At 43.9% G+C, this 24,678-nt stretch overlaps 1 protein-coding gene across 2 annotated transcripts in view; it reads right to left on the reverse strand.

Moving 5' to 3' along the window:
- The window catches only part of LOC123514784 (putative iroquois-class homeodomain protein irx-1), a 112,928-nt gene that overhangs the window by 6,722 nt on the left and 81,528 nt on the right, over positions 1–24,678 (reverse strand). The window contains exons 4-6 of one of the 2 annotated variants that reach the window (XM_045272948.1): positions 15,481–15,590; positions 9,281–9,437; positions 7,146–7,287 (exon numbers count right to left, since the gene is read on the reverse strand). In XM_045272948.1, the coding sequence (XP_045128883.1) occupies positions 7,146–7,287; positions 9,281–9,437; positions 15,481–15,590 (409 nt within the window). The remainder of the gene's footprint in view (positions 1–7,145; positions 7,288–9,280; positions 9,438–15,480; positions 15,591–24,678) is intronic. The other variant, XM_045272949.1, reaches the window with a different exon arrangement.

The raw sequence follows: 24,678 nt of genomic DNA on the forward strand, positions 1-24,678 counted from the left end.
ATAGCCCTTACAGGTGACGTGATACAGTTGTTGGTTCATCTTGCCGTGTGGGAAAGGAAATATAGTAGCATGAAATTGATTTTGAAATTAGTTGACATAGACAATCGGTGATCTATAGATTTTAATAGGACGTTATACGATATATATTTTTTTTTATTTACTAAGATTCTTTTCTAATATACATCTATTGATTTATGGTCTCATTAAGAAAATACACATATCGAATGACGTGACCAAGAGCGCTGTATGGAAAATTAATGAACAGCCAAGTGAGTAAATAAGCTGCATGGCTGGTCGTTAAAAAAGAACACATGGCGGATGAAAGTTTCTATGACGCACCACTGACGCCACACAGTCCTGTCCACCTGCTGTCTCTCCCCACAAAAATAAAAACATTAATAAATAAATTAATTAATTAATAAATTAATTAATAAATAAATAAATAAAGAAATAAAGAAAAATAAAGAAAAATAAAGTAAATATCAAATAACAAAAACTGCCTGAGACGTAAACCTGTTATTAATAATTTCCCAGCCAAGCATCACTTAGTATATTATTTTCAAGTCAATGAGCACATCCTCAGCAGCAGCAGCAGCGGCAGCAGCGTGGGGTGGCGGCGTCTTGTGGGAGGAGTGTGCACGTCTGTCAGGGGCTGCAGATGTGTGCGTCTGTCTTTCAAGTGGCCGGCAGCCTTCCTCATCCCCATCATTAGCGTCACCTCTGCTCGCTGACTTCGGGTGTATTGCGTCCGTCAAGCCCCAAGCTGAGCCGTGAGCGCAGCAGCAGCAACAGAAGCAGGAGCAATTTTTGTTTTCTTAAATCCCTTACTCGTTTTGCTAGCCTCGACCAGCGCGCCTTCAGGTGAACAACAATAGAGCAAAATTATGGCGCGTCCTCTCAGAAGTCTAGTGCTATTTGTATCGTTAAAAGCTTTCATTAAGCCGACAATGTTGATGTTCAGTTAAGTATTAATTGCTCGACCTTGGGGGGTTTCTTTGAGCAGCTTTGAACTGCGTATATCAACCGGTGTCTTATTTTCCCGAACGCGTCTTCAGGTTTTTTTTCTTTCATTTAAGTACAGAGCCGACTAGTGGTTCGTTAGGTACTGTAGCGTTGTGTTGCTCATCGATGTGGTGCTCATCTGCCGGACATATTTGTGTGTATGGAAATAAACCAAACACTGTAGGAGAATATAGTAAGAAACTGTCATTCAATGCTTCAATGGACACACACTTTAATACAACGGAGTAAGTTTTTTTTCGTTTTTAAGACAATTTGTGGTTTCTCAACTTTAATAACTGTGTGGTTATGGCAGGCCTTTTTATATTTCCATCCTTCACTAGTGATGCGTGTATCCTCCATCCCTCCATCCCTCCATCCCTCCATCCCTCCATCCTCAACATTCTCCTCCAGCCGAGACCTTCATTTGCCCCCTCCATTCGTCCCGTCCTCTCCCTCTCCTCCCTTCATTCCCTCCTCCTGCTCACGAGGCCTCGGAGGAAAGGGTAGCCACAAACACGATATCCCAGTGTTGTCGCCCATGTCCGTATCACCAAGTATCGCGGAGTATCGTCAGGTATCGCCAGGTAACGTCCAGCAGGTCGCGTCGCTATCAAGTAGACGGGTTTGGAGGCGTGAGTTATCGGGGACATTAAGACAGCACATGGGCCGCGTCTTGGCTTCCTCGATTGTAACTTTTATGGCAGCTATTTCTCCCTTCCTTCTTTTTTTTTTTTTTTTTTTTTACCAAGAAGGGAGGGTTTGCGAGAAAGTGCGGACACCTATATCTATAGTAGCTCTGGTGGACAGTGTGTGAGCGTCGTTTCTGAAATCACAAGAGGGTTTTTTTTTTTCTTTAGAGAGAGAGAGAGAGAGAGAGAGAGAGAGAGAGATGAAGGCGGGTATGCGACTGATAGAAAACGAGTAGCGGACGGTTTTCAGTCATTACACACACACATACACACAATCTCTCTCTCTCTCTCTCTCTCTCTCTCTCTCTCTCTCTCTCTCTCTCTCTTTCTAATGAACTCGCATGTTTTCTTATTCACTCATGGTGCGTGCCCTTATTCGTCCTCAGAAGTGTTGCTTGACTCACCCGCTCACTCCCACCGCCACCCTGATGACCACCACCTTTCGTGTCGTCTTCGTCAGCGCCGCCGTCGAGTCGTCTTTTTACATGATGACTCCGTGTTGGGCTTCGCGGCGTTATCTCTCGAACACCAGTTGGAGCCTTCGATATCTTAGTCATTAAAGTAATTGGACACGAACTACCCGACTGGTCTGGCGAGGCGACGCATGCAGGAATGGACGAGGGAGTGAGGGAAGGAAGAGAGAGAGAGAGAGAGAGAGAGAGAGAGAGAGAATAAGTGTCTTTTGCATCACAGTGGCTATTCCTTCTCTAATAATTTTACCTGCGAATTCTACTTTTAGAAGACGAAACCTAAATTCACTAATATCATGTCTATTTTTATACTGAGACTCTAGAAATAGCAAGTTTGAGTCTGTATTGCTAATTTGATGCTTCTTATTGTACTTCTGGGTTTCGTCTTCCATTTCAGAGGACAAGAACAAGAGTGGAACCAGTGAAAGGGATATTCGCTTAAAAGTGTTGCGCAATATAGATGTTTGAAGGGAAAGGAATGAGGAACATGCGAGTAATGAAGGATGAAGTAACGAGGGTATTTATGACACGCGCTACTCCTACTCTCGTTACTTCTATTGTTAATGCTTCTACGTACTGGCGCTCATATTGTTACTGTCATTGACGGCTGTGATAGTGACAATGATAATGGAAATATAGTAATGATGATTATTACGGTGATGATGGTAGAAGTTGTTTTAGTAGTAGTAGTAGTAGTAGTAGTAGTAGTAGTAGTAGTAGTAGTAGTAGTAATAGTAGTAGTAGTAGTAGTAGTAGTTGTAGGAGTGGTGGTGGTGGTGGTGGTGGTGGTGGTCGTGATGATAATGACGATGATAATGATTATAATGATGATACTATAGTGTTTCTTGTGTTCATACAATTTTGAAGGTTAAAATCTCTCTCTCTCTCTCTCTCTCTCTCTCTCTCTCTCTCTCTCTCTCTCTCTCTCTCTCTCTCTCTCTCTCTCTCTCTCTCTCTCTCTCTCTCTCTCTCTCTCTCTCTCTCTCACACACACACACACACACACACACACACACACACACACATAGACTTCCATCATAATACTGTCATCAAAGTATTTTTCTTTTAACTTTATATTTTTTCTTAAGAAATCTTGTCATCAACCACCACCACCACCACCACCACCACCACCACCACAATAACATCAACAACGACAATGACCCTCAACCATCCCCCCAACCACCACCACCACCACCACCACCACCACCACCACCACTACCACCACCACCGCTGCCGGCTCTCCCCATTTCGTACATAAACAGTTGATGCCACCGTGTACATAGCTAGGGAATTACCTAATATATTGTCGCTATCTAAAGTGGATAATACGCGGATTCCAGAAATTTTACGAGCCGGCCAACACCTCTTCGCCAGGGGACTTGAAATTGACTCTTATTCCCGAGTGGCCGTAAGGACGCGACTCCCTCCCCCACCCTGCCCCACCTCGCGACTGCCGAGTAGGAGACAAAAATTCGAAAGTACCAAAGTCAGCTCTTTTTGAATTCTGTCAACGTATTGCAGGATTGTGTACCATCATTATGAAGCTTCTTGTAGGATTAAGAAGGCGATAGTGCTGCTGGCCTGGCTCAGAGAGAGAGAGAGAGAGAGAGAGAGAGAGAGAGAGAGAGAGAGAGACACACAAGCAAACAGGTAGACAGACAGGTACATGCAGATAGACGAGCAGAGAGAGAGAGAGAGAGAGAGAGAGAGAGAGAAACACACAAGCAAGCAGGTATACAGTCAGGTACACACAGATAAACGAGCAGAGAGAGAGAGAGAGAGAGAGAGAGAGAGAGAGCAAGCAAGCAGGTATACAGACAGGTACACACAGATAAACGAGCAGAGAGAGAGAGAGAGAGAGAGAGAGAGAGAGAGAGAGAGAGAGAGAGAGAGAGAGCTGTAGATGTAAGGTGCAAGGTCGAGAAGATCACAGGTTCAGCTATATACTCATACACCATTATCATCATCAGCAGCAGCAACATCAGCGGCAGTAGGTGGTGGTGGTGGTGGTGGTAGTGGCGAAGGACGAGGAGGAGGTAGTGGTCACAGTATCGAGGTTGGCGGGAGTGTACGTAAGTGGAGACTCATGTTTCCTCACAGTGACACTTGTTCGGATACCTGACTTATCCCACCACCGCTAACCCCACTCCCCACCCCCCCACTCAAGCACCTTTCCCCCCTTCCTTCCCTACCCCCCTCTCACCCCACTAAAACACCCCATACTACCCAAACAGCCACCACATCTCCCAGTCAACACCCTTCTCACCTCTCTCTCTCTCTCTCTCCTCACCAAATCTGTACTCCACGTCCCCTGCCACCCTGCTACCCTTCCACTATATGCCGTGTTCCCCCCCCCCAAACCAGACGGACTCTCTACCTGTACTCCACTTTCTGCTGTCTATCTGTCTGCCTGCCTGTCTGTCCGTCTGTCTGTCTGTCTGTCTGTCTTTCTGTCTGTCTGTTTGTCTGGTCATGTTTTTTTTTTCTTCTCTTTCTCTCTCTTTCTTTTTAGTCTCTCACTCACACACTCTCATTAAACTTCAGTCTCTTCTCAGTTCATCCACACTTCCTCCACCCATAAGTAGAAATACCTAACCTCCTCCTCCTCCTCCTCCTCCTCCTCCTCCTCCTCCTCCTCCTTGCTGTTTTGTCTTCCTTTGTATTCCTTTGTATGCCTCCTCCTCCTCCTCTTCCTCCTCCTCCTCCTCCTCCTCCTCCTCCTCCTCCTCCTCCTCCTCCTCCAGCAGGCTCTCCTTTGTCAGTACTCTTTCATTTGTTCATCTGATGCTGTTGTTTACTTACATTCTAACATCCCTCACTCCAGTGCCTTATATTCTTCCCGTTATAAGACAACTGATAACAAATAGTTCTCCTTCCCTCCCTCTCTCTTTAGTGACGCACACACACACACACACACACACACACACACACACACACACACACACACACACACACACACACACACACACACACACACACACACACACACACACACACACACACACACACACACACACACACACAAGGTTGCCTCCTGATGTCGCCTTTTTACTGCTGCCGCCTCAGTCGTATCAATTATTATGATGACAATTTTTTTTTTCTTTTATGGGGGTCAGTTTTGGGCTTTATTTTCTCCCAGCAATATTCGTGCTTTCTTTTTTTTTCTTTGGTTGTAGTGAAAGTGATAATCGTACGAGACTATCTCTGTATTTTGAGTGAAAAAGAATGAGTGAAAGTGATTTTTTGAATTGGTATTTTTTTTTTTTTCGTTCGTAATATGAACGATTGAATTGAAGGATGTGTAAAGAAAAGTAAAGGGAAACATAGAGTTGTACCTATGATAGTATTTTTAACACTGGTCTCTATGCAACTTTAGTCTCTAGAGAACTTTTCTTTTACGCATTTAGTACCGCTCAATGTGTCCCTGTAGAAAATCAATGAACTCGAAACACTGATGTGAAACTTTTCTTACCATTCAATTATGATCAACAAATCTCTGTCTACTCACTCATCTCTCCCACTCTTACGAAAAACAATAATAATAACACCAACAGTAATAACGACAATATCTCAACACGTTTGGAATCCACCCAACTAGCAACACCCAAGAACACAGAAAGCCCTTCGTACTTAAGAACAACAAAAGAAACCTCGGATAAAAGAACTGCAATGCGTTTGTGTCGATGTCTTCTACCTGTGTTTGAGAACTTTCGCTAACACTCCAACTTGTTTAATTAGCACCACTGTGTTTGTGTGTGTGTGTGTGTGTGTGTGTGTGTGTGTGTGTGTGTGTGTGTGTGTGTTTCGGGGAAGGAGGGAGGAAAGAAAGTCAAGGGTTCATTCATCGCACTGCAGGTAACTTCAGCCGAGGGGAGAAGCAAGTCACACCTGTTTGGCAAGGCGAGCACGGAATCAGGTTGCCCGTGAGCAGTCAGTCCGTCAGGGAGGAATTAGTGACCAATCCAATCCCCGTGTGGAGTTTGAGCAGGAAGAAAGACAGTAAAGTATGTAGGCAGTGGAGTGAATGACTCGATGGCAGAATGACGGGCTGGGATTGTGAGAAAAGAAAGGAAGTGACAGGATTGAATTGACCTGCTCCCGGGGGTACTGAGAAGAGGGGAAAAGCGATTGATAGCATGAGAGAGAGAGAGAGAGAGAGAGAGAGAGAGAGAGAGAGAGAGAGAGAGAGAGAGAGAGAGAGAGAGAGAGTGTGTGTGTGTGTGTGTGTGTGTGTGTGTGTGTGTGTGTGTGTGTGTGTGTCATTCGTAAATTCAAGAAAGTGAATAGAAAATTAGACAACATCGTACAAGTTACTGTGGCCAGCACAATTCTTTGGACTCATCTTTTTGCCTCCTCTCCTCCCACCACTCTTTCCTTAACATCTCAATTAGCACCTTTAGATCCAACGTTTATCTCTTATCTACACATCCTCCCCTGTATACACAACACTAATACTGCAGACTAACTTTTATATTCTATCATTTTTTCTTCATATATAATTTGAAACATATCCTTTTAACCAATTCCTTGTCAATATTTATAACTATCTTCAATTAAATTTTCCTCTCAGTCATCCTAATTTACCTCTCTATCTATTCATCCTTCTCTCCTCGTCGTCTGTCTATTTAAAGGACATTTATATGATAGGAAAGAAGCAGAATAATAACTCTCTAAATATACACTGAAGACGTCACTCGATATCGCCTCAGAAGTATACAGCAATACTCTCATCACCTCGAACTCTTGTGGTGTCAAAATTCAGACCTTATCTCGAATCAGCCGTCTAGGTACGTACACACAAAAACTGAGACTACTGGACAAAAATATGATCTAAAATTCCTGCTTGACGTGGGAGGCAAGAAGTGTCACAGAGACGAAATTATCTTGAGCATATCTAAACCATTACTCTACCATTGAATGTAAAGTAGGAACTAATATTACGAAAAACAGGTGACAGGTAAAACGGGCAGAGGGCACCCTTTACCTTTTGTCTTCTCACCATCGTTATGATCGTCGTCCTTGTCGTCGTCATCGTCATCGTCGTCGTCTGTCTTGTTCCTCGGCTCCCACGTCATCTTGTTCTCCTTTTTCAGGCGTCGGCGGGCGTTTGCGAACCACGTGGATACCTGACGGAGGAAGAGGAGAAGGGAAGGTGCGTGGTGAGTACCCTGCTTGTTTTCATGAGAACTTGTGGTCTTTGTTTTTTTCAGGTAAGTGTTTTTTATATACTTTCCGAGGAATTGTGCTATTTTGGTTTGTGTGTACTTGCAAGTGTGCGGATCTTATCATGTTATTGGGAATATTGTGGGTGATGTATGGACAGATAATGTAATAACAGTTACGCGTGACTTTTTTTTTATGTAGTTATATGTTTGGATGTTGAAGTGTTATTGGTGGTGTTGTGTATGGAGTATAAATAATCTGATATCGATGAAAACACATAAAAACAACAACATTGAGACAGAATTGGATGTGATAGTAAGAATTCTTAGCCGAAAATAGACGCTTATTTTAGTTTTTTTCAAGGAAGTGTTTGGAAAGCTGGAGAAAACAACCACTACTATATTTATGAATTCGAGAGAGAACATGACGTGAGGAAAACACATTGTACGACAAAGGCTTAGCGTCAGTGAGTTCATAAGACAGATGACTGCGACAGAGACGTTAGTTAATGCTAGTTAAGTAGAATGGTAAGGTAGAAGAGACACAAACAAGCTCCCGTTGGTGATAATGATGACTTGTAACTATATTGATGCCTGTGTGTGTGTGTGTATGTGTGTGTGGTGGGGAGGGAGAGGGTATGTCGATAATGCAAGTTGAATAGAATGATGAGGTAGAAGAGATCCAGATAAGCTCCTATAAGTGATAATGGTGACTTGTGACTACATTGGTTTCTGTGTGTGTGTGTGTGTGTGTGTGTGTGTGTGTGTGTGTGTGTGTGTGTGTGTGTGTGTGTGTGTGTGTGTGTGTGTGTGTGTGTGTGTGTGTGTGTGTGTGTGTGTGTGTGTGTGTGTGTGTGTGTGTGTGGAAGAACTCTAATGCAAGGCACTTAGATCATACATCCCTGTCAAAGATAATATATGAACAAATATATTTATGCTGAAAATGAGTCACTCTGTATATATTCAGAGTAATTTAAAGAACAGATGTATCAGAGAAAAATATGTGTAAAATATGTGTAAAATAAGTTTTATCTAACGTGGATAGAGGAGGCGTTAATTTTGTGTTTCCGATAACAAGCCAGACAACACAATTAAAGCCTAAACTTAAAAAGAAAACGAGATTGACAAGATTATTTTGCAGGACTACTTGACAAGATTATATGTTTCCTGGAGAAAAAAAAATGTGATTGACGAGGAGTTCAGCAAATGAAGAGACGACTTAGAGAGAGAGAGAGAGAGAGAGAGAGAGAGAGAGAGAGAGAGAGAGAGAGAGAGAGAGAGAGAGAGAGAGAGAGAGAGAGAGAGAGAGATACACAAAACATACAAACAACACACACACACACACACACACACACACACACGTACATACACATACAGTAACATAACGGCAAAGCTTTAATCTTGCCAATTACTGTTTTCACGGCTGCTCAGAATACCTACACGTGCCCTCGCCTGTTCGCTGCCTCCTCGAGATTACATCGGTGTTCCTTGTGTTGGCTAATCCTGCCTGGGCTCAAGGTGCGGGAATCACAAACAGGGAGCACAAAGAAAGCCAGCCCGGAGCACCACCCTCTCCGCGTGCTCCCGTTTCATTAGCGGGTGTAAACCACAATAGACTCTCCTTCTAATCTGCGTTTCTCCTAATCTGCGTCTGTTCTTGGCGGCAGCGTAAGGGCGGGCGTAAGATATAGTATTCTCTCTCTCTCTCTCTCTCTCTCTCTCTCTCTCTCTCTCTCTCTCTCTCTCTCTCTTCCCTTCTCCTGCTGAAAGTGGTTAGCGTGTAGTGTTTTACCTTCGTTAGATGAAAGCCAGAGGTTGCAAAAAGTCTGTCTGTGTGTGTGTGTGTGTGTGTGTGTGTGTGTGTGTGTGTGTGTGTGTGTGTGTGTGTGTGTGTGTGTGTGTGCTGCAGGTTCATTCGTATCCTGACAGTACAGCACATCGCCACATTCTGCCCCACCTGCGTGAGTGTCATCTTGGTAATGATGGCCAGCATAATCTTCTCGCCCTTGGTCGGGTACGGGTTCTTCTTGTGTTCGTTCAGCCACGCCTTCAGTGTTGCCGTCGTCTCCCTGGTCGCGTTCTTCCGGCGGGCGGCGTCGAAGGCCATTCCATAGCTATGTTGTGAAAAAAAGGGAAGAAAAACACACCTGTAATATTTGAACGTAAACAGAAGAATGCATATACTGTTTATTGAATATTTATGCTCTGAAGAAAATGCAAGTAATATCTCAATATTGGATAAAAACTGTACACTCCTTAATCCCTTCAGTTCCATGACACATTTCTACCTTGAGATTTGTGTATGATTAGAAGATTTTATTTACATTAGGAAGAGTCTATGGAGGTCGAAAGATCAATGACTAGAGCCTTCACTGTTTTAATCCCCACATAAGTTTCTGAACGTGTCCAAAATTACCAAATAGTAAGCAGAATGAATATGAAAACGCGTCATGGTACTGAAGAAGGGGTTAAGATGTCATTAGAAGACTGAAAACTGAATTAGTAAGTCCATTAAAAGTATGAGAAAAATAATCACCAGCGAAGCAAACGAGGCAGCAATGTTATTAGACTACGTTAGGCTGAGTTAGTAATACTGGTCTAAGAATCCATCTGTAAATGTCGTAGTCCGGGAGACGAGGTGGTCGTTTCCGTGTTTATCGTCGAGTACACGCTTTCACGGCCTCGTCAAGCGTGTAAGTGAGAGAGCATGAGTGTGGGAGAGTTGCAGAGTGTGTAGGAGTGGAGGAGAGAGGCATAAAGGGACTGTTGTTATGGTGAGAAATCTACGATGGGCCGCAGACAGGATACACAGTTCCGAGATGGGGGATGGCTAAGTGAGAAGGGCACTGAAGGATGTAGCTAAGAGGAGGAATGGCTAAGTGGAGATAACGCAAAGAATGGAAAGGTTATAACAGGATAAGGAAACAGGAACGTAATGCAAAGAGGATAGATAACTCAAATGGCTGTAGATTGTAGAGAAAATAAGGTATATAGAAAATGTTTGAATAGGATAAGGAAATAAGAAGTAGGTGCGAGGAGAACTATTAAACTGGAAAGGGTTAGGACTGAGACATGGCAGATGAGAATTTGAGATAACACGGATTAAGAATAGATAAAGAGAAGGTGTAAAGAACAGGAAGAATAAAGAAAGAAAAATATACTATACGGTATTTCTCTAATATAGTGACTGGAAATGACAACAGAACAAGAAATAAAGTCTAAGTGTATTTAATGAATAAGAAAAAATGCTCCAAAATGATAGAAAAGGAAGCACAATGTTATACTGAATCAGGCAGCCACGAATAAGGCGTTCTAATTCAATATCAACTACCGTAGACATACCAACGAAAAAAAAAGAAAAGAAACATAAAATAATCTACGTATAAACAGACTTCTAAACGGAAATTAGGAAGAAAATGAGCGTAAATGAAAGAAAAGAACAAATGTACAGAAAAAAAGGCAGGAAGACAAAAGAGAAGCCGTAGGTGCGAAGGAAAGCAAAGAGAGTCCTGTAATTAAAGTGGAGGAAGGCTTCGGGAGTGAAGTGGGGGGAGGGTATACGTATAAGGACTAGAGCAGTGATGGAAAGAGAAGTGAGAGAGCGGGATAGGCAAATAGAGGGAGCTGAGAAGAGAATAAGGGAGCTAAAGAAAAGTATATAAAAGAACGACTGATAAGGTAAGGAAGAAAAGGATGAAAATAATTTGGGTGAAGGCTATATGAGGACAGAGCAGTGATAGAAACAGAGGTGAGAAGAGCAGGATAGGCAAAAAAAGGGAGCTGAGAAGAGGGTAAAGAACTAAAACAATGTAAAAGAACGACCGAGAAAGTAAAGAAAAAAAGGATGAAATAATTTAGTGGGAGAAATAAGAGAATAGAGGAGAGATGGAAAAAGAGATGAGAAGAGCGGGATAGGCAAGAAACAGAAGCTGAGAAGAGGGTAAAGGAGATAAAAAGAGAATGTAAAAGAATGACTGAAAAGGTAAAGAAGAAAAAGATAAAATAATTAGTCTGCAAGAATAGATGTCACTTTCCCTCTTCACCTCATCTGTGTTCAGTATACTCTCTCTCTCTCTCTCTCTCTCTCTCTCTCTCTCTCTCTCTCTCTCGACGACTGGTGTTGACATTAGTAGGCTTGTGACCCTCTCGGCTTAGGCTCGGCTTTTGGGGCGGTCCATAGACAAAGCCCCTTAATGATGCTTACGAACCACCTAATTGACAACCCCTGAATGTCTCTCATACAAGGCCCGAGCCACCAATTATAAACTGCGACCTCGTAAATAAACAACCGCGTGTGTGTGTGTGTGTGTGTGTGTGTGTGTGTGTGTGTGTGTGTGTGTGTGTGTGTGTGTGTGTGCAGAGAGGTAATAGAATAGCAAGAGAGAGAGAGAGAGAGAGAGAGAGAGAGAGAGAGAGAGAGACAGCACATAAGGGTCAAATAAACAAGTAAAGGCAAGCGACATTGTGCTCTGTGGAACACCCTCTCATCCCGGAGCGATTTTCCCGATCAACACATGGGGACTGTGCTCCTATTGGGCCAAAATATGACTCTGCGGGCCAATCAGGATGCAGCGCGTGTTTGGTATTCATTGGCAGATCCGGGGGACAAAGCGCGTTAATTACTCATGATTGGCTGGTTAATCTGACAGGCAGTTCCCGGCAACACAGATTGGGACCGAGGATTGGGGAGCACTGCAGGTGAAAGGTATTTTGGGATTAAATTAAATGTTAGTGTTAACATTTAATGCGTGCTTGTGTCTCTTTTTTTTTTATCCTTTTTTTCTCTCTTTTTTTTTTTTTTTGAGGACAGTGTGGGGAGGTTAAGGCTAAGTAAAGGTTTGGGGAATGATAGGGTATGTGTTTGTTTCGTCTTTTTTTCGTGTTTATTTGCCTTGTGTTTCGTTCAATATTGCTGGTTTTAGTTCTCCTTGTCTGATTGTGTCCTTGTCTTGTTGTCTCTCGTTCTGTTTGTCGTTGTGTGTCTCTCGTCTCTCTCGTCTCTCTCTCTCTCTCTCTCTCTCTCTCTCTCTCTCTCTCTCTCTCTCTCTCTCTCTGTGCAGTACCGTAGATTGCTTCCAATCAATGGTGTCGTAGTTGCGTTATTTACTTTATCATGTAAGTCGTGGTTCACATTTGATCTCTTTTATATTAACTGTTTATTTATGTATATATAGTCTTTATTTACCTCCGTGTATTTATCACCTTATTTACTTATACACTCACCCTTGTTTTTCCTCTTTTTTTTTCCCTTCGTCCTTATACTGTTATTTACTATTTTTTCTATTCATCTGCTTATTCAAGTATTCATTCTGGTTGTTTTTCCCTTCCTTTACCTTGTTCTAATATGCATCACGACTACACGCGCCTCTGTTTGTATTCAGTATTCGCAGGAAGATCGAGTCAACACAGTTATTTAAATGAAAATGTGAGTGTGAGGTGCTCGGGTTGTTGTTGTAATAGAGAAACATAATAAAGAACAAGCATGCAAGCAAGTAAGTAAGCAAGCGAACGAAGCAAGTAAACACACACACACACACAAGTAAATATTCATTCCTTTCCTTACTATGCAATTAATGACCACCGTGTTTTTTTTTCTCCCTTTTTTATTCTTTTTCGTTTGTTAATTTCTGTATAGTTTCGATTATTGTTACTGTTGGCAAGAAATCGCTGTCATGTATAGTAGGTGAAGTGCACAGGAGAAGACTGAATTATTTTGAAATTGTATAGTAGTGTGTGTGTGTGTGTGTGTGTGTGTGTGTGTGTGTGTGTGTGTGTGTGTGTGTGTGTGTGTGTGTGTGTGTGTGTGTGTGTGTGTGTGTGTGTGTGTGTGTGTGTGTGTTGTGTGTGTGTGTATATGTGTGTTTATTTATTTTGTGTGTGTGTGTGTGTGTGTGTGTGTGTGTGTGTGTGTGTGTGTGTGTGTGTGTGTGTGTGTGTGTGTGTGTGTGTGTGTTTGTGTGTGTTTGTGTGTGTGTGTTGATAGATTTTCCATTCCTCCTCTTCTTTACTATATTTTATGTCTATAGTACCTTTTAAAACATCTGTGGCACCTCTACACACACACACACACACACACACACACACACACACACACACACACACACACACACACACACACACACACAGAGTCTCGGATCCTTTGTAGGGAAGGGTGTGAATGATTCCCCTGGATTATTGACTACTCACTGTCTTGATCCTAATATCGTTAACCCTCCACAAACTTCGCCTCTTTCCTTCCCTCCATCCTTCCTTCCATCTTCCTCCATCTCTCCCTCCATCCTTTTCTCCATCCTTCTATCTCACGCTCTTATGCCTTTTCTCTTCCCTGTTCCCTTCTTTCCCCCTCTCACTTTCTCATCTTTCTTTATTCGTGTCTTTTTTTCTTAATTTGTGTTTCTAGGCTGTGTTATTGACTTTTTGTATGGTGATTCTCTCTCTCTCTCTCTCTCTCTCTCTCTCTCTCTCTCTCTCTCTCTCTCTCTCTCTCTCTCTCTCTCTCTCTCTCTCTCTCTCTCTCTCTCTCTCTCTCTCTCTCTCTCTCTCTCTGTACCTAACCCTAAACTTTTCCTCTTCCTTCACTTATTCCATCACTCGTTCCTTACCTCTCTCGCCCTTCTTACCCTCACCTCCCCAGCCCCGATATTCCCTCCCTCCACATCCCTCCCTTTCCCTTCCCTCCCTTCTCTCGCTCTCTGCCGCTCCCCTCCGTCTCTCCCTGTCTCCCTGCCTCCCCCTCTCCTTCACTCCTCTCCCTTAGCTAAGCTCTAAAAAAAGTAGCTCTTCTTCATTTGGAATCAATCTGAATAAAAGTTTTATCAACAGGCTCCCTCTCGCCTCCTCATATATTATGTATTCGATGGCTTTTTCGCACCCCCAGTCCTCTCGAAAACCGTTTAATTTGGGCGTTTTTACAAAGAGCGACAGGCGCATCCCGCAGTGTTGCTTTACAAGACCGTCATGGCCCTAACGCGCACACGACATAGGAGCACAAATTGCTCATTCCCGCCACTGATTGGATACAACTCCCTGACGGCCTTATGCGGCGGGCTGAGAGACGAAGTGGCTATGTCAGAATTTGACTATAAATTGCGGACTGGCTTATTAGTCTGGCATTTTAGGGTGATTTACATATTTATTTATCGCTGGAAAATAGACGTATTTGGATCATTCCTGAGACTGCCGGGGGAAAAATACATGGAGGTGTATAAGAATGTTTTCCCTAAAAGGAGAAAAATGGTAAATGCTAAAATGACCGCAGGAAGGAGGTGAAGGAAGAGGAAGAGCAGGAGGAGTAGGAGGAGGAAGAGGAAGAGATGTGAGGGGTGACTGGAAAGTAGGAGGTAAAGGAAGGAAAGAGAAGATTCCAGCACCGAGAGAGAGAGAGAGAGAGAGAGAGAGAGAGAGAGAGAGAGAGAGAGAGAGAGAGAGAGAGAGAGAGAGAGAGACAATAAAAGTAAACAGTAAGCACTCATAGCACAAGCGTTAAGGGAGCAATTTCACATCTACACTAAGAGCTTTTCTACTCGTGCAACACAATAACTTCCCTGACCGGTACCCAGGCCGGGGATAAAAAAAAAAAAAGGGATAAATTATGATTGTGATTCTCCAGAGGGAAGGTGTGTGTGGGCAAACGTGTGACCTGGCTGCACTTTGCCCTTGAACACACACACACACACACACACACACACACACACACACACACACACACACACACACACACACACACACACACACACACACACACACACACACACACACACACACAAGCTCAGTCACACTTATGTTACATTATTATTTCCCTGTTCCACTTGTTCATCATGACTTGCACTCCTTCAAGACTCAGTAAGACTCAGGAAAAACCAACTACACACACACACACACACACACACACACACACACACACACACACACACACACACACACACACACACACACACACACACACACACACACACACACACACACACACACACACACACACACACACATTTGTCATTATCCTTTGACTAATTCTATCGGGTTTTTAAGGAGACTGGCAACTGAATGAGCTTTTTTCTTTATATTTTTGTCGCCCTTGGCCAGTCCTCCTCTCATACTTAAACACACACACACACACACACACACACACACACACACACACACACACACACAACTCACCCGTGGGAGAAGGGGTAGGCCGCCAGGGTGTCATAAGGGTAGTACATTGGATAGGGCCATGGTCCGCCGCCCAGACCGCCCAGCCCCTCCTTCAGCTCCAGACCGCCGCCCTGGGGAGAGAGAAGTGCTGGTGTGAGATACGGAGACTTGTGTAGCAGAGTTAATTGTTTGGCGAAATAAATACATGGGTAAATAAATGCCTGTGACAAAGGAACTGTGCAAATTCTCACATATAGAAAGTCTGCCTGGCACCCATCCACTATCATGTACTTTTTACACTCGTTTTTTGCCTTCACACACCTCAATATACTGTCTTGTCTTACTACCTTACTCGTTTAGACTTGAGGAAAGTGTTCTCTCTCTCTCTCTCTCTCTCTCTCTCTCTCTCTCTCTCTCTCTCTCTCTCTCTCTCTCTCTCTCTCTCTCTCTCTCTCTCTCCTCCATCTTCTCCTTCTACCTGTACACCACCCTTCTCCACGGCCTTCTTCAGTATCCCCTGTAGTATATGCCGTCCCTTCCTTCACTAACTCTTCCTCCCCTCGCCATGGCCTAGCACTCACTCTCTTTCTCTTTCTCTCCCTCTCTATCTCTCCCTCTTCTTTCTAAACCAACCACCCTCCTTCCTCCTTCCTGTCCTCCCCAACCCACCCCAAAAGTAGTAAACTCGGTGATCTAAACGTTTTCCTAAGCCTTCCTGTAGATGTAGAGTGAGGAAACGTGGAATATTTCTGGTGAACATGCGCTGTATATATGTACGTATCTTACGTGGACAAGTGGCATGAACCTATTGGCGGCGGGAAATAAAAAGAAGGAAATAAAAAGAAAAAAGAGTCTATAACATGGAATCGCATGCTAGTTTCACCCTGGTTTTCTTGTCCTACAGTGTGTATATTCCTTCGTGCTTTTTTTTCCCTCCCTCCATTTTCTTTTTTTTCTCTCATGCACAGCTTACTTTTTGTCGCTCCACCACACCTTCGTGAGAGAGAGAGAGAGAGAGAGAGAGAGAGAGAGAGAGAGAGAGAGAGAGAGAGAGAGAGAGAGAGAGTGTGCGTGAGAGTGTGTGTGTGTGTGTGTGTGTGTGTGTGTGTGTGTGTGTGTGTGTGTGTGTGTGTGTGTGTGTGTAGGAAGGAAGGTAGGCCAAAAAAAAGGGAAAAAGAAAAAAAAAAAAAATCCATGAATATTAAAAACAATTCCTTGCTGCTAAGATAAAGCCGCCTTGTGTTGTTTATGTCATAGGCAATATCCCACTACCCTGGGGACACCTCCAGCTCGATATGTTCCGGAGGGAGGAAAGAAAAGAGCCGGGGAGAAAGAGAGAGAGAGAGAGAGAGAGAGAGAGAGAGAGAGAGAGAGAGAGAGAGAGAGAGAGAGAGACCGTGTACGTAAGAAGGATGAAAGGGGGAAGAGTGATGGATCTGGAGAACAAATTAATGTGTGAGGAGAAGAAAGTAAGGGAAGAGAGAGAGAGAGAGAGAGAGAGAGAGAGAGAGAGAGAGAGAGAGAGAGAGAGAGAACAGATGAACAGGAAAAGAATACGTACAAAAAGACTCACATACTTAAAGAAATAATGATAAAAAGCAAAATACAGAAAGCAAGAAGAATAAAGATAAAGAGGGAGCCAAGAGCGAGGTGTCCCAGGTAGCTGCTAAACTTTAATTGTCCCTCCTCACTAAAAGGTCAAAATACAGCGTCCATATATCCGCCTCCGCCCCATTGCGCCGCCGCTGCCGCACAGACGCAAAATACACCCGCGCTAAAAATTCCCGGGAGCGCCTGGAGCATGTTTATATATTCTCTAAGACGTGCATAAAAGTTGTTTCGGTGCGTTGTAAACTTCATCATTAAATTCTGCGCCAGCGATTGAAATGGCCGGCGGCACCTTCCAAAGTTAAAATTGACTTTTCGGTTGTCATTTTCCCGAAGATGCCGGTGTCGGGGGAGCTAATCTATGGGCGATCAGGAAGCGGGCACGAACACTTTTTATTATTTTTTCCCCGCCCTCTCTCACTGCTCTGTATGAGGGTCCTTGAAAGGCTCGCGGGTAACTGTCATTCCCGCCTGGCTGCTACGTGCATACATGTATTGGTAATGTTGCTGTCGGGATGTTTATACTGCACGGGCACCGAGCACCCAGCAGCCACCCAGCCCTACCCAGCCACCCAGTCAACCAGCCACCCTGCCACCAGCCTGCCACCCCACGCAATGCCAAGCTAGGCAACGTCAGAATGAAAGCACCTTTGTAGCAGAAGCACTTACATACATATACATTGACATAAATACCACTCACACACACACACACACACACACACACACACACACACACACACACACACACACACACACACACACGTTAAGTATACGAGCATATGTATATAGGTTTTTGGATCTATTATATCGTTGTTATGAATGTTTCTTTGTTTGACTTCATTCACTTGAGTTGTATACAGTGTTTCTTTTCCGTTATTGTGCTATTGTATTTTGTGGTTACCGCCGCTGTTGTTGCTGTTATTGTTTGTTTCGCATTGATTGTGGTTGCTGTGATTTTGCTAGTATTCTTATTGCTTTTGTTGTTGTGGTTTATCTGGGTTTCATGTTTTTTTCTTTTTTTCCATGTATTTTTTGTTATCTTTACCATCGTTATCACCACTACTGTCACTAACACCACCAGCAACACCACTATCACCATCATCATCATCATCATCATCATCATCATCATCATCATCAAAAGCAATACCTTTGACTAAACATTCCGTGACTCATATAAAGACAGTAGAGGAAGCCCACCTTCACTGATCCACACACACACACACACACACACACACACACACACACACACACACACACACACATAACGCAGCCAGCCAAGACCTTCTCCGTTATGTGCAGCGCCCCACAAGTGATGCTTTGCCGCTCTATACACTTAAAGGCGTTGTCACTGAACAGAACAAGCATCTTTCCTGGTGGAGGAGGACAAAAAATGAATACATAAGTAAAGCCTCGTCACATTTGCATAAGGGCCGCATACACGAGTAAGGAGAAACCGACCAACAGTTCTACCCGACACACACACACACACACACACACACACACACACACACACACACACACACACACAGACTCCGAGTGAACAAATACCACGCACTTCTGATCCTGTAATTCTGCCGCTAAAGCTTTTTCCTCCATGTGTGTTGTCCAGAATCGAAAGAGTAGCCCCATAAATCCTGACTTTAATATGTAAGCAACAAGGACGAAGGCAGCGGACACGACAGACAAACGCAGGGAGCGAGAGAGAGGGAGCGGAGAGCCGACCTTCCCAGCCCCTTTCACTAACCCATTTTTAGCAACACACCATATCGGAACAGCTCGCCGGGATGGTCCTGGGCGAGACGAGGCTTCAACACCAACTCTAGAACGAGCGGCGACAACAGCAGGAGCAGCTCGTTTGGGGAGGGAGAGAAGGAGAGAAGGAGGGAAGGAGGGAGGCAGGCAGCAATGGCAGAGGGGAAGAAGGCTCAGGAGGAAGGTTTGAGCGGGTGAGGTGTGAGGTGAGGAAAAAGGACTGAGGGAGGACAAGGGAAGGTGACAAGGGAGCAGGAGACGAAGGGAGGAAACTAAGGAATAGGGATGAAAGGAAAGGGAGAGTGACTGGAGAGAGTAGTGTCGGGAGAGGAAAGATGGGGTAGGGAGAAGCAAAGGGGGAGGGCGGCAGTGGGGGGCAGGAAGGGAAGGGAAGGCAGGGAGAAGAGTGAGCGGCAGGGAGGTAGGGAGGAGGAGGCTGGCAGAGGGATGAGGGGAGGGAACCTCGGCGCCCCGTGCGTTATTGCTTCCAGAGATTTATATCCATGTTACTTCACAATTTTAAACTTTTCCAATTGGCCAAACATATGTCGGGGCCATTTTGGAGCGCGCTGCGACATGTGGAAACAATATATTTGCCATTGTAAAGCTCCATTTGGAACCTATCGGACATTTGAATATTGGATATCACTTCGCCTAGAGTTGCTGTATATGTGAGTCTATTGGTTATGAGTTTCACAAGTGAGGATATATTTCAAGGATAAGTGAGACCGTTTATCCAGGGAATCGATGTTTTTGCAGCGTGATAGGATTGTGTGTGTTTGGCTGAGGGGCTCGTGTTTTTGTTTATTCCTAGGACAACCTCTTTATTTTGCCTTGTGTGAAGGGAGGAGGAGCAGGTGGAGCAGGAGGAGGGCTTGGGGGACACGAATGGTAAAGTAAAGGAGAGAGAGACACAGCACGTTGTAGAGAGGAAGAAAGAAGAGAAACAAGAGAAGAACGACCGACTAAACTTCCTTTCTATTCAGCACAAAACGTAAATTCTAGATACATTTATTTTTATAGTAACTGACATGGTTGATGCCATTTGGCGGTGATGGCGCGAGGCCATTCTTCATCATAATTGATTTGTTCGCGTAAAGTTGATGCATTTTTCACCGGCCGTTTTTGCCCGTGGTCTTTCAGCATACTTCACACTGACGGCTGAACGTGGTTTAATGTTATGAACCACTCTGATATACGCATTTTTCCCTCTCTCTCTTTCTCTCTCACTCACTCAGTCACACTCACACACAAACTCTCTTTATCTCTCTCTCTCTCTCTCTCTCTCTCTCTCTCTCTCTCTCTCTCTCTACACTGGGCGAGAGTCAGCGCAGCGTGTAAAATAAGGTTGGAGTAATGCACCGCACTCCGGCCCTGCTAACAAAGGTAACAACAGCAATAACAATAACCACAGCAGCTAAACTCAATACAACTCCGGACATGTGTTGCTGTTATGGCTTGACAACCTCTCCCTTTGTGAATTTTGTAACGCCTCTCTCTCTCTCTCTCTCTCTCTCTCTCTCTCTCTCTCTGTGTGTGTGTGTGATTCACTGTTTGATCTGCTGCAGTCTCTGACGAGACAGCCAAACGTCACCCTACGGAACGAGCTCAGAGCTCATTATTTCCGATCTTCGGATAGGCCTGAGACCAGGCACACACCACACACCGGGACAACAAGGTCACAACTCCTCGATTTACATCTCGTACCTACTCACTGCTAGGTGAACAGGGGCTACACGTGAAAGGAGACACACCCAAATATCTCCACCCGGCCGGGGAATCGAACCCCGGTCCTCTGGCTTGTGAAGCCAGCGCTCTAACCACTGAGCTACCGGGCCGTGTGTGTGTGTGTGTGTGTGTGTGTGTGTGTGTGTGTGTGCGTGCGTGTGTGTGTGTGTGTGTGCGTGTGCGTGTGTGTGTGTGTGTGTTGCCTATAACTTCTGCTGTCATCACTTCACGTCACTGGCATCGAGTCTCATCACATTTGTTTTCCTCCCATAGATGTTATTTACACTTCTATGTATAAATACTCGTCCACCCTTTATTACTACTATTATCATTATTATTATCATCACTATTACTCTCAGTCTATAAACACCCTCATCATCACATTACTTATCTCCCATGAGTCTCTTCACGGTGATATTTCATTCGTTGTTGAGTCATTTTACACGTGCTTCGCTTTATATGTTACTTGGTTAGCATCCTTATTACTTCCATTTTTTTTCCTCCTTTTTTTTTTTTTTTTTACATATATTATGCTGACAATAATTAGCACAGCGTGGTCGTGTTGCTTTCCACTGCATATTAATAGTTATTTTGTGGTTCTGTTTCCTCCACACTACCACGGTCTTTGTTCCCTTATATCTGTCTTTATTTATGATCTCATTAATTTCACAGCGCTCCCAACTCGTGTATTATCTGATGTTTATCCTTTCTCTCTCTCTCTCTCTCTCTCTCTCTCTCTCTCTCTCTCTCTCTCTCTCTCTCTCTCTCTCTCTCTCTCTCTCTCTCTCTCTCTCTCTCACGCAAAACATCAATATCACCCTCACCCTTTCTCTCTCTCCATGAAAGGCTTGGAGGAGCAGCAGGGCCATATTACACGGTGTCTCCTGATCCTTTCCTCGCACGGATCAATCGCGAATCCTATATTTGCTACATGATTTGCGAGGTTTCCCCCGGCGAGGCTTGATTTACACCTTGGCCCTGGACTCAGCCGCCGCCACGAGGAAGGAAAAGGACACGCCGCCCTACCCACACCCGCCAGAAGGAATGGACTCCTGTCTTTAGGTTCACCCGAAGACAAAAAGAACCGAGGGATAATTTAAGGGGAGGCGCTGAATCCTTCCCTAAGCGCCTTCCTGTCTTCTGTGGGGCGGAGAATGAAGGAAGGTGGTGGTGTTAGTGTCCTCTGTTCGTGTGTCGAGTGTCAAGTAATGGACAGTGAAGGGAAGGTTTGTGTTATTATATTTCGTGTTTTTTTTTCTTATGTCCCTTTCCTTTATGTGTTTGTTACGTTTACTTTTTTTGATCGTTTTTTATGTGATTGTTTCCCGGAGAGGTGGAACGTTTTCTTCTTTGTCCGGCGAGAGAGAAAGGGTGAGATACGTAATTTCCTTGAGGTTTTATGTGTTTTGTTATTATGGTTATCTCGTATCATTGTCACACAAGAGAGAGAGAGAGAGAGAGAGAGAGAGAGAGAGAGAGGGAGTGGAATCAGGTAAATTCGAGCGGGCATTACATGGTTGGCTAGGGTTGTAAGGCTTCCTCGGTGTGGTGAAGGTGTGACCAGGTGAACAATAACGCGATGTTTTGTCAATACTGTACACTGACGCGTCCTTCACTCACCATCTCTCAACGCCATCTTTGACAGTACGAACACTTCAGACTTCAAACAAAACATGGTAATTCAATGAAAATTAAACATATATTTGACCCCTTCACTACCATGACGCGTTTCCATATTCATTCTACTTACTATTTGGTGATTTTATACGGCTTCAGAAACTCGTGTGGGGGATTAGAATAGTGAAGACTGGCCATTCATCTTCTGACCTCCATAGACAGTTCCCAATGTCAATAAAATGGTCTAATCGTACACAAATCTCAAAGTAAAAATGTCCCGGTACTGAAAGGGGTTAAAGTAGAATATCATTGTTTTATCAGTGTTACTGCGTATCAGAGCTAATGAGCGTTGGATTTAAAGAGTATATAGATAATGTTATAACTCATGATATTCGATCGACATGTGTGTGTGTGTGTGTGTGTGTGTGTGTGTGTGTGTGTGTGTGTGTGTGTGTGTGTGTTCGTTCGTTCGTTTCTCAGACCAAGGAGACACAGACGGACTTCCTATTTCGTAAACGACACACAACACCGCCCTAAGTAGAGGGTCTGTCCGGGATCACGCCGCCGCGCCACGACACAAGACACTATAGAGGCCACGAGTGTCGCCTGGCGGGGCGGCGACAGGATGGGGCCGGGCAGGGACTTAGCGGCAAAGCGCTGGAGTGGAAATGTTCGTGCTCTTAGTCATTCCTTGCGTACAGGTTAGAAGGGGTGAGTGACGGATAAAAACAGATTAAAAAAGATACTGTTAGTTTACTTTAAAAACAAGGAAAGTATAGGAATGTGTGGTGGCAGGATGTAGGAAGAGGAGAAATGCTGATTCTCTTAGTCATTGTTTGTTTATACAGGCTAGAAGGAAGTAGAAAGATCGATTCAGGAAAAAAAAAAAAGGAAAAGAAATAAAAACATTGTTAGTTTGCCATACTAAAATTTTACGAGGAAGTGTAAGAAGGTAACGAGGCGGTAAGAGTAACATTACTTATATTGACTTTATAATATCTTTACCTTAAGTATCTTTTCTTTGTAGTCCATGTTTTCGTTTACTCTCGTTAAGTAAATGTTTGTGTGCTTTTAGTGCTGTGTTGTGGCAAATATGACAAAGACCCAAACACATTCTCGAGGGTAGAATGAGAGCGTTTTGGGATCACCTACATAACTGTGACTGTCTTGAATGGTATAAATTTAGAAGGCCAATAGTGGGAGTAGTAGTAGTAGTAGCAGTAGTAGTAGTAGTAGTAGTAGTAGTAGTAGTAGTAGTAGTAGTAGTAATAGTAGTAGTAGTAGCAGCAGCACCAGCAGCAGTATTAATAGTAGTAGTAGCAGATGTGGCAATACTCATGAGAGAGGGAGAGGCACGCGAATGTACAACTAAAGGAAAGAGTTAACACGATGATTGAGAAAGACTGTCACACTACATCATGTCTTAGCGCTGTCACATTCCGTCACTCCGTCAAGCTACGTACCCATCACACCTCCACCTGTCTGTCACTCACCATTACAGCCAGGGTCTCGTAACTCCAGCCTGGCATACCACATCGCAGCCAGGCACTTCTGACCACATCCTGCCTCTCCAAAACATGTCCTGAAGCTCGTAACCGGAACTAATTACTCACTATCATAGCACGGACTCCCCACCGCAGACTGGCACCCCTAGCTAGGACCCACTAACCCTATTTCCCTTTCCTGTAGTTTCTCAGAATATCGGAAAGTGAAGCAGTGAGAGACAGATTTGGTTTATAGCAATTTTTTTTTTTTTTTTGACTCATAGATGGCGCCTTGTGTCTTCTCGTGAGCCTGGGAGGAAACGGAGAAGAATGTAAAAGGGAGATATATATTATTTTTCAAGGTTGTTATGTATTACTCGTGTCTGTGTGTGTGTGTGTGTGTGTGTGTGGGTGGGTGTGAGGGTGTGTGGGTGGATGTGTGTGTGAGTGTGGTTAGATTGTGATTGATCTTGGTTGAAATTTTTCTTACAACTTTATTTTTATTACTATTGCTTCTATTAAAGTTTCTACTGGTGTTGCTATTGCTGCTACTACTACTACTACTACTACTACTACTACTACTACTACTACTACTACTACTACTTCTACTACTGATACTGGTACTGTTAATAACGACAATACTGAAAAAAAACCCACACATTACATTATCAATTGGTCTAAACGACACACACACACACACACACACACACACACACACACACACACACACACACACACACACACACACACACACACGGTGGAGTGCTCAGGGATGTCACAACAAAATATAACTTGAACAATAAAGCTGCTCACGTTGAGACACTCGGGCTGTAAAAATGAAAGTGAACACCATCCCCGCTCCCTCTTTATTTACTTCTCTTAATTCCCCGCCTGGGTTTTTTTTTTTTCATTTCTCTGTCTGTCTGTCTGTGTGTCTGTCTCTCTTGTTCTGTATCTCTTTTTTTTTCATCTGTCTATCTCTATGTGTCTGTCTCTCCGTCTTTTTTTGGTCTTCTTGCTTTTTTCTTAT

This window comes from Portunus trituberculatus, chromosome 38 (assembly GCF_017591435.1).
Source record: "Portunus trituberculatus isolate SZX2019 chromosome 38, ASM1759143v1, whole genome shotgun sequence".
NCBI classification, from domain to species: Eukaryota; Metazoa; Arthropoda; class Malacostraca; order Decapoda; family Portunidae; genus Portunus; species Portunus trituberculatus.